General features: G+C 43.3%; 1 protein-coding gene across 4 annotated transcripts in view; it reads left to right on the top strand.

Moving 5' to 3' along the window:
• The window catches only part of PHAF1 (phagosome assembly factor 1), a 29,448-nt gene that overhangs the window by 5,027 nt on the left and 7,807 nt on the right, over positions 1–16,614 (top strand). For all 4 annotated transcript variants that reach the window (XM_015475701.3, XM_005218434.5, XM_005218433.4 and 1 more), the window contains 7 exon segments: positions 1,175–1,257; positions 4,902–4,985; positions 10,764–10,807; positions 12,607–12,686; positions 12,981–13,075; positions 13,858–13,955; positions 14,047–14,159. In XM_015475701.3, the coding sequence (XP_015331187.1) occupies positions 1,175–1,257; positions 4,902–4,985; positions 10,764–10,807; positions 12,607–12,686; positions 12,981–13,075; positions 13,858–13,955; positions 14,047–14,159 (597 nt within the window).

Raw genomic sequence — 16,614 nt, forward strand, 5'->3', positions numbered from 1 at the left:
TGTCCTGGCCCAAGGTCATGTGGTGGTCTCTCTTCCTTTCTCTTATTACCTAGCCCATAATCCTTCAGTCTCACTAAATAAATGTTTATTCAACAGCCACTATGTGGGTCCCCAGTGCTGGAGATCCAAAGAGTGGTGAATAACAGCGAATAACACAGACACTGTCCTTGCACTCATGAAACTTTGTTTTTGGATCGTTTCTGCGAGTTTCTTCTTGTTTGGACCATAATGCACTCTGTGAAAACATACTTTTACTGTTCCCCATGAGTCCCTGAGCTTCCCTGGTGGCTCAGATGGTAAAGAATCCACCTGCAGCGGGGGAGACCTGTGTTCGATCCCTGGGTTGGGAAGATCCCCTGGAGGAGGGCATGGCAACCCACTTCAGTATTCTTGCCTAGAGCATCCCATGGACAGAGACGCCTGGTGGGCTGTGGTCCATGGGGTCACAAAGAGTTGGACACAGCTGAGCAACTAAGTACACATGAGTCCCTGGAATCTTTGAGGTGTCATTGGAATTTCAATTTCTTAAACTGGGGCAGGGAGGCATATATACATTTGTTTATAATGGGCCATAAGTTAAAAAATCAAATGTTAAGATTTAGAGGATGTTTGTGGGTTGATAAGTGAGAATCCAGTGAAATTCTTGGTAAAATAAGGTGATTCTGGTAGACGTATGATTCCTCACTTTATAAATGAGCGCTTACAAATCATCTGCTCCTGGTGACTCAATGAGGAGACAAATATCAGAAAGGAAAAGAGGAAGGATTTGCCTAGGTTATACGTAATCATGGCAGAGTGAGAATCAGAATCTTGGTGTCCAGAGTCATGTAGTCAGTGCATTTCTTTCTTTTTGGTTCCTACTGACTTGACTTTCTCCAACCCCTTTGCCTGCTTGGGGATCAGCATAGAAGTCCCAATTTCCAGGAAGTCTTTTTATTTACTCCTTCTCCTTATACAGTCCAGTTTTTCTATTAGTGCTTGCTGTTAACTTTATTCTCTAGGTCTTACTGGTTATTGGGCTTATTAAACTTTTATTTACTCAGTATGTCAGTAGACCTTAGTGGCTCCCATTCTCACCCTTGGCTTTACTGCAAGGACTAATGCCTAGTACACTGATAGATGTCAGTAAATGGATAGCCCAAGTAACCACACAGGTGTCCTTACTTTATTTCAGGAATGCCTTTGGCTCAGGCGGTGGCCATTCTTCAGAAGCACTGTCGCATCATAAAAAATGTTCAGGTTCTCTACAGTGAACAGGTAAGTAGTAACTGATTTGTTTACTGAAATAGCATCCCTAATCAGTGACTCACCTCTGGAGGTTAATGCTCTGGGAGATACTGACAGGCAGGGATTCCTAGGTCAATGTGTTTGAATGGGAGTGTCTTCAACACTTAGTCACTTACCAAGTACATTTTCTTTGATTCTGAAACATTTGTAGTTTTGATCATCTAGTGCTGCCAGAAGTTTAGATGAGCAGTAATAATCAAACTTGCTTTTTGATTATGTTTGACTTACCTGCAGGCCCTTAAAAGGGGGATTTTTTGGTGGGAGGTCACTTCAGGGATTGTCTGGTCTTCTAGGGTACTTCCCTTCCACTTTCATGTTTAAAGTAGTCTTTTCTGCTTTGTTGATTGCTTTGGTTTGCATTCAGGATTGTTGCAGTGCAGATTTCTAGCTAGCAGAACATCCCAGACTTGAAAAGAAGCAGGTATAGTTCACCCTTTTAATAAGAATGATCTGATAATATGAAAATTGCAAAACATTGGTTTCAAATTAATGGACATGTTTTATTCTTATTTCTTTTGTCTGACATATGGTAATCTTTATTAAATGTTGTGCCAAGAACTACCCTTATAGTATAATGTACATGCCTACAAAGACCTTTTCAGTTTCTAGAAAGAGTATATTTTAGGTTAGCACTGGTGCAGAACTTTCTGAATACCAGGATTTTTTAAATTGGGTTTTATAAGTAAAGTTGCAAACGTTTTTATAGACCTTTAGAAATAGGATTCTTCTTAACTCTCTAAAAATACCACTTCTTTGGAATCCATGGTTCTTCTAGGACACAGACGTTGTGCTGCCCTACGGAGCAGCCTTTGTGGTGCTCTGTGTGTCATAAACCTTGGGGGATAGTTTTGATCCTACACAGGCTACAAGATATTCTCAGTCCTTTTCTGAGACCTTTTAAGTACCCATTTGATGATTTTAGTTCCATTTGTTTCTATTAGTTTCTGATCCTAAAGCAAATGGCAGGTTATTTTTGACGTGAAGGTGACTGAGACTTCTATGTGGCTTCCACATTTGGCTTAGTGTCAGAGTTGAGTGTGTTACCTATACCCAAACATTACATTTTACAGTATTGTGCACCTCTGACAGCCTAGTGAGGCCCATGTGAGAGGTCCTTCTGAGACAGAGGAGGCTTAATTTCCAAGCAAGTATTTGGAAATTCTTGTGCCAACCACAGGACTTGTGGGAGTGGGCAGAGGTTTGTGGAGCCACAGTGCCAAAGTGGTTTCTCTTTGAAGAAAAATGAAGAATGGTGACTTTTCCTCTTTTTTGCAATCAGATCATACCTAACCTAATCTGACTCTCAGCATTAGACCATGAGGGAATTACTCAATGACAAGTAGCAGCCATCAAAACAGGGATAATGGGTTTGCTGCTTGATTGTAGCCATTTGTACATTTAGTTCAATCAGATTTAGGCACCCAGGATTAGATACAGTTGAAAGTAGTCTTTAAACTTTTTAACCAATTTTTAAAATGAGGCTTATTTCTTATATCACTATCTTGTCTGTCATTCCAGTCTTTGGGTACAAATAGTTGTTCTGGCATTAATTAAGCTAATTTCCCCCAATGTCTTCTAAGCAGCTGGAACAACAGGGTTTTAAATCCAGACCTCGGTTCAGATCCATGCTTTCCCCATTTCTTGGTTGTACAGCTGTGACAAGTTAATAACCAGTCTGGTTCTCCAGATGGTTTCCTTATAATAGAATAATCTTTTTATGAGGATCAAGAGGAAGTGGCCTCTCAGAGCTCTGATATGGTGCTTCTTAAATGTGGATCCTTTCCTTGTTGCCCTCCTTCCCTTCTTTTCCCATTTGTCTCTTTGCTTCATCATTTGACCCCAGTAAACATTTCAGAAATATCTTGTTTCCAGCAGATCACAGCTTGGAAATTAAATGTGCATGTCAAGTAGATCCCATCTGAGAGGGAAGAGATGTTATCAAGTAACAGAGACAGCTTTATTGAACTGGAAGGACCTCCTTAAACACCACATAGCACATGTGATTTTGGTTCTGGAGATATAAAGTACTAATAAAACATTGATTGTGAGGATGATTTGCTTGCTTTTGAATACTGCTTAGTTATGTCCTAAATTGTAGCAATGCCAAGGGAAAAACGATCAGATCTTGGAAGTGTGTAAAGAAATTCAGATACTCCGAGCAAAGGTCTTTAAAGATGCTGAAATGTTGCTTCATCCTGTTTACCTCCGTGGAATAGCCCTCTTAGAAATAGAGGGAGGATAGTGACCTAGGGTGAGGTTTATTATTCCATTATCTTACTTGAGTCTTGTTGGTTTTAGAAAAACATTCATACAGACCGACTGGAAAATTACAACATTCTTTCTTCTGATGTTTGCCAGGCATGATGGAGCCACCTGGGCCTACTATCTTGTGAAGATTAGTGGGGTGGAGGGGAGTAGACAGTATAAACTAATCTCAGAAAGCTCTTTATAGAGAATTTTTCCAGTGAGGCCCACACCAGCAGGAGCACCTGGCCTTCTAGCCTATATCTCTATCTCTGACAGGCACCACCTTCAATCACTGGGCCTACCTTAAGAAGCTGTATAAAGAGAGAAACTTTTCTAAATCTTTTTGACAGCTATGTGCCAGTTTTAAGAAAGGACAGGGTTTTGAATGGTGGTGTTTTTCTTCTACTGCTGGGCAGCATGGTTCAGGGCAATAAAGAGTCTTCAGACTTTGAATTGATTGCTTTGCAGCAGAAACAGGCAGGTAGGACAGATTCTAGGAAAGAGTATTATATGCTGAGTGCTGTGCTTGGTGCTTTCTGGTCTACTGTCTCTGTCCTCATGACAACCCTGGAGGGGTAGGGATGACGGTATTCCCATGAAAAAACAGAAGTTTAGAGAAACACTTAAGGTCACCAGCTCACCAAGTCTCAGGGCCAGCTCTGTCCATTGCTCTGCTGCTGCTCCCCTCCCCCCAGGACTCAGAAGGGGCAAATAAAGAAATGACTCCTTAAATCTCAGATGGGGTTTTGCAGAAAGAGGCGCACGTGACATGGGATGGTGTGTGTTGGGCAAGGGGGGAATGAGAGTGTCATCTCATACATAATCAGATCACAAGGCACTTCTTTGTCCCAGAATATGACGCAAAAGAGTCAAAGAATAACATGTATTTCCTTTGAGTGGTACAAACAGCCTGGGAGTGAAGGGACATAAGTTCAGCTAACATGCACTGACCATTACTTGCTGAATTTGGATCCTTTTATAAGGCTTGTATTTCTCATCAATTACTCTGTAGTTTTGACAGCAGTAAATAAACCCATGCTAAAAATATAGACCCTGGACCTGTGAAAGAAAATGGCCTATATGCCCACATAATTTTGACTTTTCTCCCAGGTAATAACTCAAAGCCTGGAAAAGAGGCTCTTTTCAACCAATATTATGAAGCAACAGCTGCAGACTGGAAGTAGAGGACACTGAATTCACAAACCAACCTGTCAGCTGTCTACACTTAGATACTCCCTGTGCACTGCATTTATGTTGTAAGGTTTCAAATTCACCTGGTGCTGATGAGTATACTTAGTTGTTCAGAGTGTGTATTTATTTATTAGTTGTTCAGAGTGTGTATTTATTTATTATTTTGTTTTTTGTAGTCTCCTCTAAGCCATGACCTCATCCTTAACCTGACTCAGGACGGGATCAAACTACTGTTTGATGCTTTCAATCAGAGACTTAAGGTAACTATAAATAACAACTGAAGTTTCATGTCAGGCTGATTAATGTGTGCAGTTGTGGAATGTTTCTGAAACTCCTGAGTGGGAGTAAGCTTGTGGTTCAGAGACAGCCACAATATAGGAGACTGAAGCTGTGCCTGTCCTCCTAAAGAGAGAAGCTGGGGGTAGATTGGGATGGTTGGAAAAAGGCTGGGAGGAACTTCAGTTCTGGGCTCAGAGGTGAAGGGGAAAGAGTGTTGAAGATACAAAGAACATGCTGTAGGGAGCAGGCTTTTCTGTGTTGAATAGAAAAATGAGAGGAGGCAAATATTTGACATAGATTATCCTGAGTCTTTAAAATGGGTCCTAACTGCAGAATAGAACTGGAAGACTTTAGTCAGATTTTTGTATCTTACTGTTTTACTTCATTCTTGGGTCAAACAATTAAGACTTGGAAGATGAAAAATGGAACCATTCTTCCTAAAATACTGAGGGCTTGGATTTTAACACCACCAGCACTGAGTTGATTCTTAAATCCCTTTAAAGAAATCTAAACAAACAACTTGCTGGTACATCTTAATTGGCATTCAAGTACAGTTTACTAGCACCTATTTCAGACCAGGATGTTTTTAATGTACTATTTACAAATGCCTGGACATGATAGGTTAGTCACATGACATCCGACTCATGCCTCAGAGTCACAAGGTTGAATGTGGCTCTGGGCAGTGGCATGCCAGAGCTGTCGTCCTGCTTAGCTTATGGAGCTGCCTTTCTAGAAGGCTTGGGTACTTCCTACTTCTCACCATCTCATCTCAAGTGAGCTGCTGAGTTCAGAGAGCACGTGGAAAAATAACCTGTATATGGAATAAGAATTCTTCGTTTATGCTGCCTTTTCAAAAAGGAGAGTTTGATGTGAACACTCTTATCCCCACAGCACCCTTGCCTCTCTTTATAGGCTCAGTCAACCTGGCCTACTGACCAGAAGCCCCACACTGAGAAAGGGTAGAAGCTGGTCTTCAATGTGGCTTCATCACAGATTGGAGGAAATTAATCTGGAAGCACCTCTACAAAGAACCATTTGTCTTTAACTTGGTAAATCCACTGTAGGAAACTTAACCCAAAAAGATTAATGGGAAGGTAATATTGCCAGGTATTTATAGCAGGGCTTTTCATAGTAATGAAAAGCCAGAAGTAATCTAAATGGGCCTAAATCAAATCCCTTATGATTACACAGTGGAAGTGAGAAATAGATTTAAGGGACTAGATCTGATAGATAGAGTACCTGATGAACTATGGACAGAGGTTCATGACACTGTACAGGAGACAGGGATCAAGACCATCCCCATGGAAAAGAAATGCAAAAAAGCAAAATGGCTGTCTGAGGAGGCCTTACAAATACCTGTGAAAAGAAGGGAAGCAAAAATCAAGGGAGAAAAGGAAAGATATAAGCATCTGAATGCAGAGTTCCAAAGAATAGCAAGGAGCGATAAGAAAGCCTTCCTTAGTGATCAATGCAAAGAAATTGAGGGAAACAACAGAATGGGAAAGACTAGAGATCTCTTCAAGAAAATTAGAGATACCAAGGGAACATTTCATGCAAAAATGGGCTCGATAAAGGACAGAGATGGTAGGGACCTAACAGAAGCAGAAGATATTAAGAAGAGGTGGCAAGAATACACAGAAGAACTGTACAAAATAGAGCTTCGTGACCCAGATAATCACGATAGTGTGATCACTTACATAGAGCCAGACATCCTGGAATGTGAAGTCAAGTGGGCCTTAGAAAGCATCACTACAGACAAAGCTAGGGGAGGTGATAGAATTCAAGTTGAGCTATTTCAAATCCTGGAAGATGATACTGTGAAAGTGCTGCACTCAATATGCCAGCAAATTTGGAAAACTCAGCAGTGGCCACAGGACTGGAAAAGGTCAGTTTTCATTCCCATCCCAAAGAAAGGCAATGCCAAAGAATGCTCAAACTACTGCACAATTGCACTCATCTCACATGCTAGTAAAGTAATGCTCAAAATTCTCCAAGCCAGGCTTCAGTAATACGTGAACCGTGAACTTCCAGATGTTCAAGCTGGATTTAGAAAAGGCAGAGGAACCAGAGATCAAATTGCCAACATCCGCTGGATCGTGGAAAAAGCAAGAGAGTTCCAGAAAAACATCTATTTCTGCTTTACTGACTATGCCAAAGCCTTTGACTGTGTGGATCACAATAAACTGTGGAAAATTCTGAAAGCGATGGGAATACCAGACCACCTGCCCTGTCTCTTGAGAAACCTGTATGCAGGTCGGGAAGCAACAGTTAGAACTGGACATGGAACAACAGACTGGTTCCAAATAGGAAAAGGAGTACGTCAAGGCTGTATATTGTCACCCTGCTTATTTAACTTCTATGCAGAGTACATCATGAGAAACGCTGGGCTGGAGGAAGCACAAGCTGGAATCAAGATTGCCGGCAGAAATATCAATAACCTCAGATATGCAGATGACACCACCCTTACGGCAGAAAGTAAAGAGGAACTAAAGAGCCTCTTGATGAAAATGAGAGAGGAGAGTGAAAAGGTTGGCTTTAAGCTCAACATTCAGAAAACTAAGATCATGGCATCTGGTCCATCACTTCATGGGAAGTAGATGGGGAAACAGTGGAAGCAGTGTCAGACTTTATTTTTGGGGGCTCCAAAATCACTGCAGATGGTGATTGCAGCCATGAAATTAAAAGACGCTTACTCCTTGGAAGGAAAGTTATGACCAACCTAGATAGCATATTCAAAAGCAGAGACATTACTTTGCCAACAAAGGTCCGTCTAGTCAAGGCTATGGTTTTTCCAGTGGTCCTGTATGGATGTGAGAGTTGGACTGTGAAGAAGGCTGAGCGCCGAAGAATTGATGCTTTTGAACTGTGGTGTTGGAGAAGACTCTTGAGAGTCCCTTGGACTGCAAGGAGATCCAACCAGTCCATTCTAAAGGATATCAGTCCTGGGTGTTCATTGGAAGGACTGATGCTAAAGCTGAAACTCCAATACTTTGGCCACCTCATGCGAAGAGTTGCCTCTTTGGAAAAGACTGATGCTGGGAGGGATCGGGGGCAGGAGGTGAAGGGGACGACAGAGGATGAGATGGCTGGATGTCATCAGTGACTCAATGGACGTGAGTTTGGGTGAACTCCGGGAGTTGGTGATGAACAGGGAGGCCTGGCATGCTGCGATTCATGGGGTCGCAAAGAGGCGGACACGACTGAGTGACTGAACTGAACTGAATCTAAATGGGCAACAGCGGAGGGTAGATAGGCAGCCTATGGCAGAATTTCAGCATGGTGAGGAAAATATATTTAGTGAGCACTTAGTACCTGTTCCCCTGGAGAAGGAAATGGCAACCTACTCCAGTACTCTTGCCTGGAGAATCCCATGGAGGGAGGAGCCAGGTAGGCTACAGTCCATGGGGTTACAAAGAGTTGGACACGACTGAGCAACTTCACTTTAGTACCTGTTAGTCATGTGGCTGAGTGCTTCCCATGCATTTCCTAATTTAATCCTAACAAGCCCATGAGTGGTATGGCTTACTTGTGAGACAACAGAGGGACAGAAGATAAGCAGTCTACCTGACACCAGGCTTTTAACTCTGTATTACTAGAGCATAACGACTGGCTGCTGGGAATAGAAATGGCTTAGGTTCTGTTGATGAATGTGGGAAATAAATGGGATAAAAGTGTGTGAGCATACTATGCAGAAATGCAAGGAATTCAAAGTACCCTTGAGTGGGAAAAGAGATAAGAGTAGAACCATCTCTCTGCCTTCTGTGAGTCCCTGTGAAGGGAGGGCTGGGGCCCTGCCTGAGAGTATGGAAACTGAGGAAGCAATCCCTCAGGTACCAAGTCTGACCTGACCAGTCTGCCTGCCCCACCATACAAGGGCTTCAGAAGTCGCCTCTCCGCACTGCTGTCCCTGCAGTTCCCCTATCCTCTCACTCCCTGACTGTGAGAGAGCCCTGTGGAATGAAGCTTCACAAGTCACAATTTGTACAGCCACCTGTCTTTTCCTTTCCTATCTTGTCTGCTGCCATAACTTCTCTGGAGAAATCAAGGTCTTTTCCAGCCCAGAGGGTAGAAAACCATGGCTTTCAGATTTCCCTAGCTATCTGTCCCTATGGTTCAGCAAGCATCTATAGGCGAAAATCTGCTTGTTGATTCTGGCAAGGGACCCAGAGTGCTGACCATCTTGGAGTCCTTCATGTCACTCGTGCCATAGTGTCACAGGAAGAATATTCTGGAGGCCCACCGGCTGAGTGATGGGCAGCCCTTGGGAGACCAATTGGTCAGCCATAGTGGTAGCAGTCAGAGGGGCAGAGTGCTACTCCTGCTGCACGAGCAGAGGTTCTGGCTGAGGGTCGGAGGCCTCTGGCAGCCTGGGACCCTGACCTCAGTAAAATGGCATACCCATTTAGCATAATATACTGCCATGCCCCAGCTTTCTGAAGATATTGTCATGAATCACAACTATTCCTCTACCCTTGCATGACCTCCCTCAGCACCTCTTTGCATGTTTTTGAGCTTCATATTACCGTTAGCTAGCTTCATCCCAGGCAGACTCCCTGACATGTGTTGTGTACCCTTTGGTGCAAACTAATGAGCCAGACCTCAAAGAGCCTAACTCGGTGGAACCAGTGAACGGCATATACTGGTAGCATAGGAAAGGGTAGATGGAAATGCTCCAACAGCCCAGCAGAGATGGTGATTCTTAGCAGCATGTAGGATCAGAATAGCTGCACCTTATAGTTAAGAAGAGCCCAGCTCGTAGTTTTCCAAGTTGGGGACAGGTCTGACCACAAGTGAACTGCCTGTTATGTCTCTGTTCCTGTGACAGTGCCAGGTGCCCCGTCACCCAGTGTCCACAGTCCTTCCCAGAATGAAGCCCTGGTTGTCAGGGCAAACAGAGTGAACCAGCTCTGCTTGTGCTTCTGCGGTGGGAGCCAAATCTCCCAGCTGGGGAAAGCAGATGGTTCGCCTATCCTCAGTCAGCTATGCTACTGGCTAGACATCTAGCCTTTGATGCCATGGACATCAAAGACTTCAGATGGGGATTACTTGGCATCACTAGTGGCTGGATGTTCAATGCCTTTTCCTTTGTCTCCTCCCTGAGTTCTTGGCATTTCATCAGCTGAACCCTTAGAAACTTCACAAGGGTCCTGAGGTTCTCCAGGTTGGACCAGATGCTCTTCATTAGGGATATAGCAATATTGTCACAGTGGACCTAGGCTAATAAAATGACTTGTTTTCTAATAAGATAGACCACCTCCCTCTACCCCCTCACCCCCGGTCTTTTTTTTTTGGTAAACCACAATATTTCGAAACTGTTTTTGAAAGTGACTTGATTTGGGTTTTTATAATACAACAAAGTATAGCATGAAAGAAAAGGGGCTCAATATTCCCCTTACAGGTTACAACTGTCACAAGCTGCTTGAATTTGTTTTTGTGGAGGGTTTTACTGTCCTGTCGCGTGGTATGTGCAGTCTTATGTATGACCCAGCTGTAGACTAGATACAAAAACTTGACCCAGAGTGTCCACGGACATCTGTTGAACCATCCTCTAGAGAGAGGGGGAAGATGAGTTTATGCCGTGTGTGGTATGGGTTTTTCTTCCAGATTTAAAAATAAAGACAGACAAAATGTGTAGTGCTTCAGGACAGTTTCAGCTAGTGATTATTTTTTTCCTCACTGCTCTATAAATGTCTTTTCTAATTAACCTTTTTCAACTGCAGAGTTCTAATAGATCTTAAACATTTGTTTTTTGTTTTTAGGTGATTGAAGTATATGACTTGACTAAAGTAAAGTTAAAATACTGGTAAGTTTTCTCCTGGTTTGTGTCCTAGGCTTGGCACACATGGGCTCATTTCTATCCTCAACAGTTCTGGGATTACAGCCGGTTGCCATGATTGCCTCAGGCAGCCTCCAAGTCCACTCCGTTTCCTGGGGAAGAGAAGGAAAGCTTATTCAGAACACACTGTGTATGAAGCACTTTCCATTTGGGTCAGTTTCCTTAATCCCGCCACAAAGCCGGACCTTAGTCTGTGACTGTCCCCAGGGTCATAGCTGCCGTTCCCTGCACAGCTTCTTTTGGCACCTTTTTACCTTTTCGTGACCAACAAAGGTGGGACCAACCAGATATAGCTGCCTCTGAGGCCTATGCTAGAGAATGCTGAAAGGATCACTATTTGTAAGGGGAGCGAGGTAGGGGGGCAAAATCTGCTTTTTAGAATGAAAATGGGAATAGCCTCTATGGTGCACAAATATTTCAGCCCCCATATGGTAAGTTGCTGTGCTGGCATCTAGAATATTCTGTTCAGTAAGCTTCGTTAACAAGCTTCCTTTTTTGAGGATATCAAAGGGATCAGTTCCTGGATTGTTTCAAGCAATATCTGCCGATAGAGAAGTGGATAAACCAGATGCATAATAGCACTGACCCCTACAAATTCTGGTTATCTCTTAGTCTTGATGGGGCGTTCCGTACCTCAAGGTCTGGCTTCTCTTTACCTTCTTAAGAGTCACTGGTGGGTAAGCGAGGGGTCAAGAGTCAGGCTGCCCTGGGTTTGAGTTATGACTTCATTTTATTACTCTGCAAAATTAGGCAAGTCACTTAACCTCTTTGAGCTTGTTTTTTCATCAGAGAAGTGAAAGCATACATCTGGCTGCTGAGTTAGGAAAACTAAATGAGATAATGCTGATAAAGCATATAGCGCAGTGCCTGGTTAAAAACAGAGGTGCTCTAGATGCTAACTGTTATATACAGACTAGATAAACAGCAAGGTCCTACTGTGTAGCATGGGAAACTATTTTCAATATCCTGTAATAAACCATAATGGAAAGAATGTGAAAAAGAATATATATATATATAATTAAATCACTTTGCTGTATTGCAGAAATTAACACAATATTGTAAATTAACTATACTTAATAACATGTTTAAAATGAAGAGGTGTTCCATAAGTGATACTCATTTTTTTAAAAAATATTCTTAACCTTTAAGCATTCTCCTTAAAGTTAGAAATGACTTATCTTCGTGCTCATCATCTGAAATCATATGCTCCTCTTTGCTCCCAAGCCCACCCCCTCCCAGCTATTTTTCCTTTACTTGGGATCATTCCTCCCCATCCACTTACCCATTCACCCAGCTGATGAGTGCTGGTTCTTCTGCTTCTTAGGAAAACAAGCTGCCTTGCTTGGCTGTATCCTACATTTAAAATGTTCATCCCCCTTTTAAGAAAGTTCCTTTTCAAGACAAACTACTCATAGGCATTCTGAGAAAACACATTAACAATGTCTATTTCTATGACTATTCCTTATCCAAGTCCAAATGCCATGGGGCTAAGGCTGGATTTACTTCCTTCTGAACTGGGTCTGGTCACCATAGATGTCTTGGGAGGTCCTAGAGGGCTAATCCTCTGTATCAGCCTCAGGAGAATTGACTATTTCTGACCTCATTAATTGTCTCTTATTTAAAAGTTCTATAGTTAAACCTTTATTTTTATATAATTATAAACTCAACTCCCATGTATTTTAAGAGTAACTCTTCCAGCCACCATCTCTAATGACCTGTGAGTGCATCCTACAAGCCTGGTATTAAAAAGCATCTTTGTTTTTCAGTGGCGTGCATTTCAATTCTCAAGCCATAGCTCCCACCATTGAGCAGATTGACCAGTCTTTTGGTGCAACCCATCCTGGAGGTAAGCCCAGTCCATCTGATTCCTCTGGTCATCTGTGGCAGCCAATAGTAATAAATCTGGCAAGTGGTGCCATGCCAGCCCCAACCTCAAAGCTCCTATCAGATTTGGGGGCCGGTACTTGGGTGTGAAGGAAAGCTCTCTCCCATGGTTTTCAGCCAAGTAAGTCAGTTCAGAAATGAGACACAATGAAAGTGTTGCCAGTCACCACCAGTCATTATTCCCTGTCAGGCTGGTTTGTGTTCACAGCTTCGGATGCCATTCAACCTTGTCATTTTCTTCTCCCCACTTCCACAGTGTACAACTCTGCTGAGCAGCTCTTCCACCTCAACTTCAGAGGATTGTCTTTCTCTTTTCAGCTAGATTCCTGGACCGAGGCTCCCAAGTACGAGGTTAGCCTTTTTCTTTCCCTTATCTTTATTGCCCAGTGCCCCGGTGATAGGGGGCAGAAGACAGTACCATTGGAGGAGGCTGGATAGGTACCCTTCCTTTGGTTCCCTTAATCTCTGAGGTCTTCAGAGGCCACTTGGGGGTACAGTGGGTGAAGTTGACAGAACAAAGCCCAGGCTGGCATTCCCAGGAGGAGGGCGCTTCCAACTGAAGTGAGGTCGAGCTCGCTCTTCAGAGGGAAATCTATGTCGTGTGCTTTAAAACTCCAAATCACCACAGTTTTTCTCAGTGGCCTAGAATTTGAGAGAATTCATCCTTCGACAATGGCATCCTTAGTGTTATGAAATGATAGTTTTTTGTAAGTTTTATATTTTATTAAAGAAGGCATTTCTACATTTTCTCCCTGATGAAGGAAAGGAAAACTAAGTAAAATTAAAGGTGAACTTGCATGGTTTAGTGAATTTTTTGACTTGGAGACAGATCAGACTGTGCTTTGACCTGGCCAGTTCTTTTTTTTTAATACCTTGATAAATAAAATGAGCAAATTTCAAAGTTTCTCAGAAACCATTCCACACTGCAGATAACAATACCCAGTGAGAAAATGGATACAGAAAATGCATACCAAATAAGGAAGTACCAGTAGTACAGTTGTGTCTGAAACTGAGATATTCCTCTTCTAAATTCCCTACTTTGGTGACTGGCCAGTTCTCGAAGACCATGAGTATTGGGAAAATGCCAGGGCCTGCAGTGTGCTTTTAGTAAAACATTTATCCTGTGTTTGCAGCCCAATTTTGCCCATGGTCTGGCTTCTCTTCAGATACCCCACGGAGCAACTGTGAAACGAATGTATATCTACAGTGGGAACAGCCTACAGGATACCAAGTATGTGTGGGGGAGCACAGGCTTCATGCTAAGGCCATGGGCTCCCTGGGAGGGAGGACAAAGTCTCTGCTCATTCTGTGCCTGCCCCCAGGGCGCCCGTGATGCCCCTGAGCTGTTTCCTGGGCAACGTGTATGCTGAGAGTGTGGATGTTCTCCGGGATGGAACTGGACCCTCAGGTTTACGACTCCGCCTCCTTGCCGCAGGTCAGTTCCTGGCTTTGGGGTGGTGGGTTCTCCATTATAGCCTTGTCGAGATGGTCTAAAATCCCACGTCCTTAGGGATAGTTGGTAGAAGACAAATGGTGCTGACGTTTATGGTTAGAAGTTTTAGTTTGTTTGTGAAGGAATAAGACATAGTTTTATTTTGAGCAGGTCTTATAAATGACAGTAAAACTGCTTCCCTTGACATGTACATCAGTCTCTGTGTACTTAGTTTTGCAGTGGTGCCCGGGTCCTAGAGGTGTATCTTACAGGCTCAGTGTTGCGTGTTCTCTCATTTTCCACCGTTTGTGCTCATTTCACAGAGTAGACTGGCAAGAGGAACTTGTTGAATTGTGATTTGGCCATACCCTGCTCAGTTTTGCTGATAGCAAACAAAAAGAATTGCTGCCTTCAGTAGCCAGTCTCTCTAGGATGCACACCTCATCCTGTGATTTTCTTGTGTGGACAGTCTCAGCTCCTTCGAACTTTGGATTATGCTTAGGGATACAAAGATCATCCAGTGTGGAGTTTGCCTCTGTAAAGATGACCTGGGGACTGTGAGCTCCATGAAGGAGCCTATGCCTTCATGGAGCTCATAGTCTAGCCAGCCTTTGTTTATAAGCTGGGGTCTTCCCTCAGTGTCTGGGGCATCAGTTCTCAACTGCTAATAATCTAGCAAGTAAATTGTAAACTCACTCCCCTGAACAATTAGACAGTTCAAAGACTCCAGGTTATAAATTTCTTAAAATGTGGTTTTCTAGCCATGGCAGAACACCAGCTACTTAAAGGAGCATTGTGCTTATACTATAGTTTTTTAAAGAATTGAGATGTGGCATCTCAAAAAAGAAGTTGAGGTCGTCTCAGGAGGATTGCTGCTTGAAGCAGTGGGGTAATCAAGGGTGGTGTAAGTATACCAGGTGACAGCAAGAGGAGCCTGTTGAGAGTAGGGGGTCTCAGCCAGTTCTGACCACCACCCTGACAGGACAGTCCCAGCAGTCACATCACACTGCCTACAAGATCAGTGGGGGAAACACCTTAAGTCAAGACCTCACTAAGTTATTATCCCACCCAGTACTCACTAAGAGTTCCTGTGGAGAGTGACTACAGTGATGCCATTCAACTGTCTTGATCCCCACAGTAATGATTCCCTCACTCAAAGGAATCAGAAACTAAAATAGTCTCCCTGAGAAACTAAGGGTACCTTTACTTGAGGAGACTTCAGATAGAGTGAGACAAGAAAGTGAGACAAGAAGGGTGCCTCCCGTACCGCCCTGTGTGGACATTCACAAGGATCTGGTACTTGCAGACTTTGGGCACCCAGTCTAGTTTGACAGGACTTTCAGTGGTTTCCATAGGTCACCCATGCTTACCTAAGTGCAGGATTTATCAGTTCAGTTCAGTTCACTCCCTCAGTCATGCCCAACTCTTTGTGACCCCATGAACCGCAGCATGCCAGGCCTCCCTGTCCATCACCAACTCCTGGAGTTCACCCAAACCCATGTCCATTGAGTCAGTGATACCATCCAACCGTCTCATCCTCTGTCGTCCCCTTCATCTCCTGCCCTCAATCTTTCCCAGCATCAGGGTCTTTTCAAATGAGTCAGTTCTTCACATCAGGTGGCCAAAGTATTGGAGTTTCAGCTTCAGCATCAGTCCTTCCAAGGAATATTCAGGACTGATCTCCTTTAGGATGGACTGTTCTCCTTGCAGTCCAAGGGACTCTCAAGAGTCTTCTCCAACACCACAGTTCAAAAGCATCAATTCTTCAGTGCTCAGCTTTCTTCACAGTCCAACTCTCACATCCATACATGACCACTGGAAAAACCATAGCCTTGACTAGATGGACCTTCGTTGACAAAGTAATGTTTCTGCTTTTCAATATGCTGTCTAGGTTGGTCATAACTTTCCTTCCAAGGAGTAAGCGTCTTTTAATTTCATGGCTTCAATCACCATCTGCAGTGATTTTGGAGCCCCAAAAAATAAAGTTTGACACTGTTTCCACTGTTTCCCCATCTACTTCCCATGAAGTGATGGCTCCGGATGCCATGATCTTAGTTTTCCGAATGTTGAGCTTTAAGCCAACCTTTTCACTCTCCTCTTTCACTTTTATCAAGAGGCTCTCTAGCTCCTCTTCACTTTCTGCCTTAAGGGTGGAGTCATCTGCATATCTGAGGTTATTGATATTTCTGCCGGCAATCTTGATTCCAGCTTGTGCTTCCTCCAGCCCAGCGTTTCTCATGATGTACCCTGCATAGAAGTTAAATAAGCAGGGTGACAATATACAGCCTTGACGTACTCCTTTTCCTATTTGGAACCAGTCTGTTGTTCCATGTCCAGTTCTAACTGTTGCTTCCCGACCTGCATACAGGTTTCTCAAGAGACAGGGCAGGTGGTCTGGTATTCCCATCGCTTTCAGAATTTTCCACAGTTTATTGTGATCCACACAGTCAAAGGCTTT

The sequence above is a fragment of the Bos taurus genome, chromosome 18, assembly GCF_002263795.3.
Source record: "Bos taurus isolate L1 Dominette 01449 registration number 42190680 breed Hereford chromosome 18, ARS-UCD2.0, whole genome shotgun sequence".
NCBI lineage: Eukaryota > Metazoa > Chordata > Mammalia > Artiodactyla > Bovidae > Bos > Bos taurus.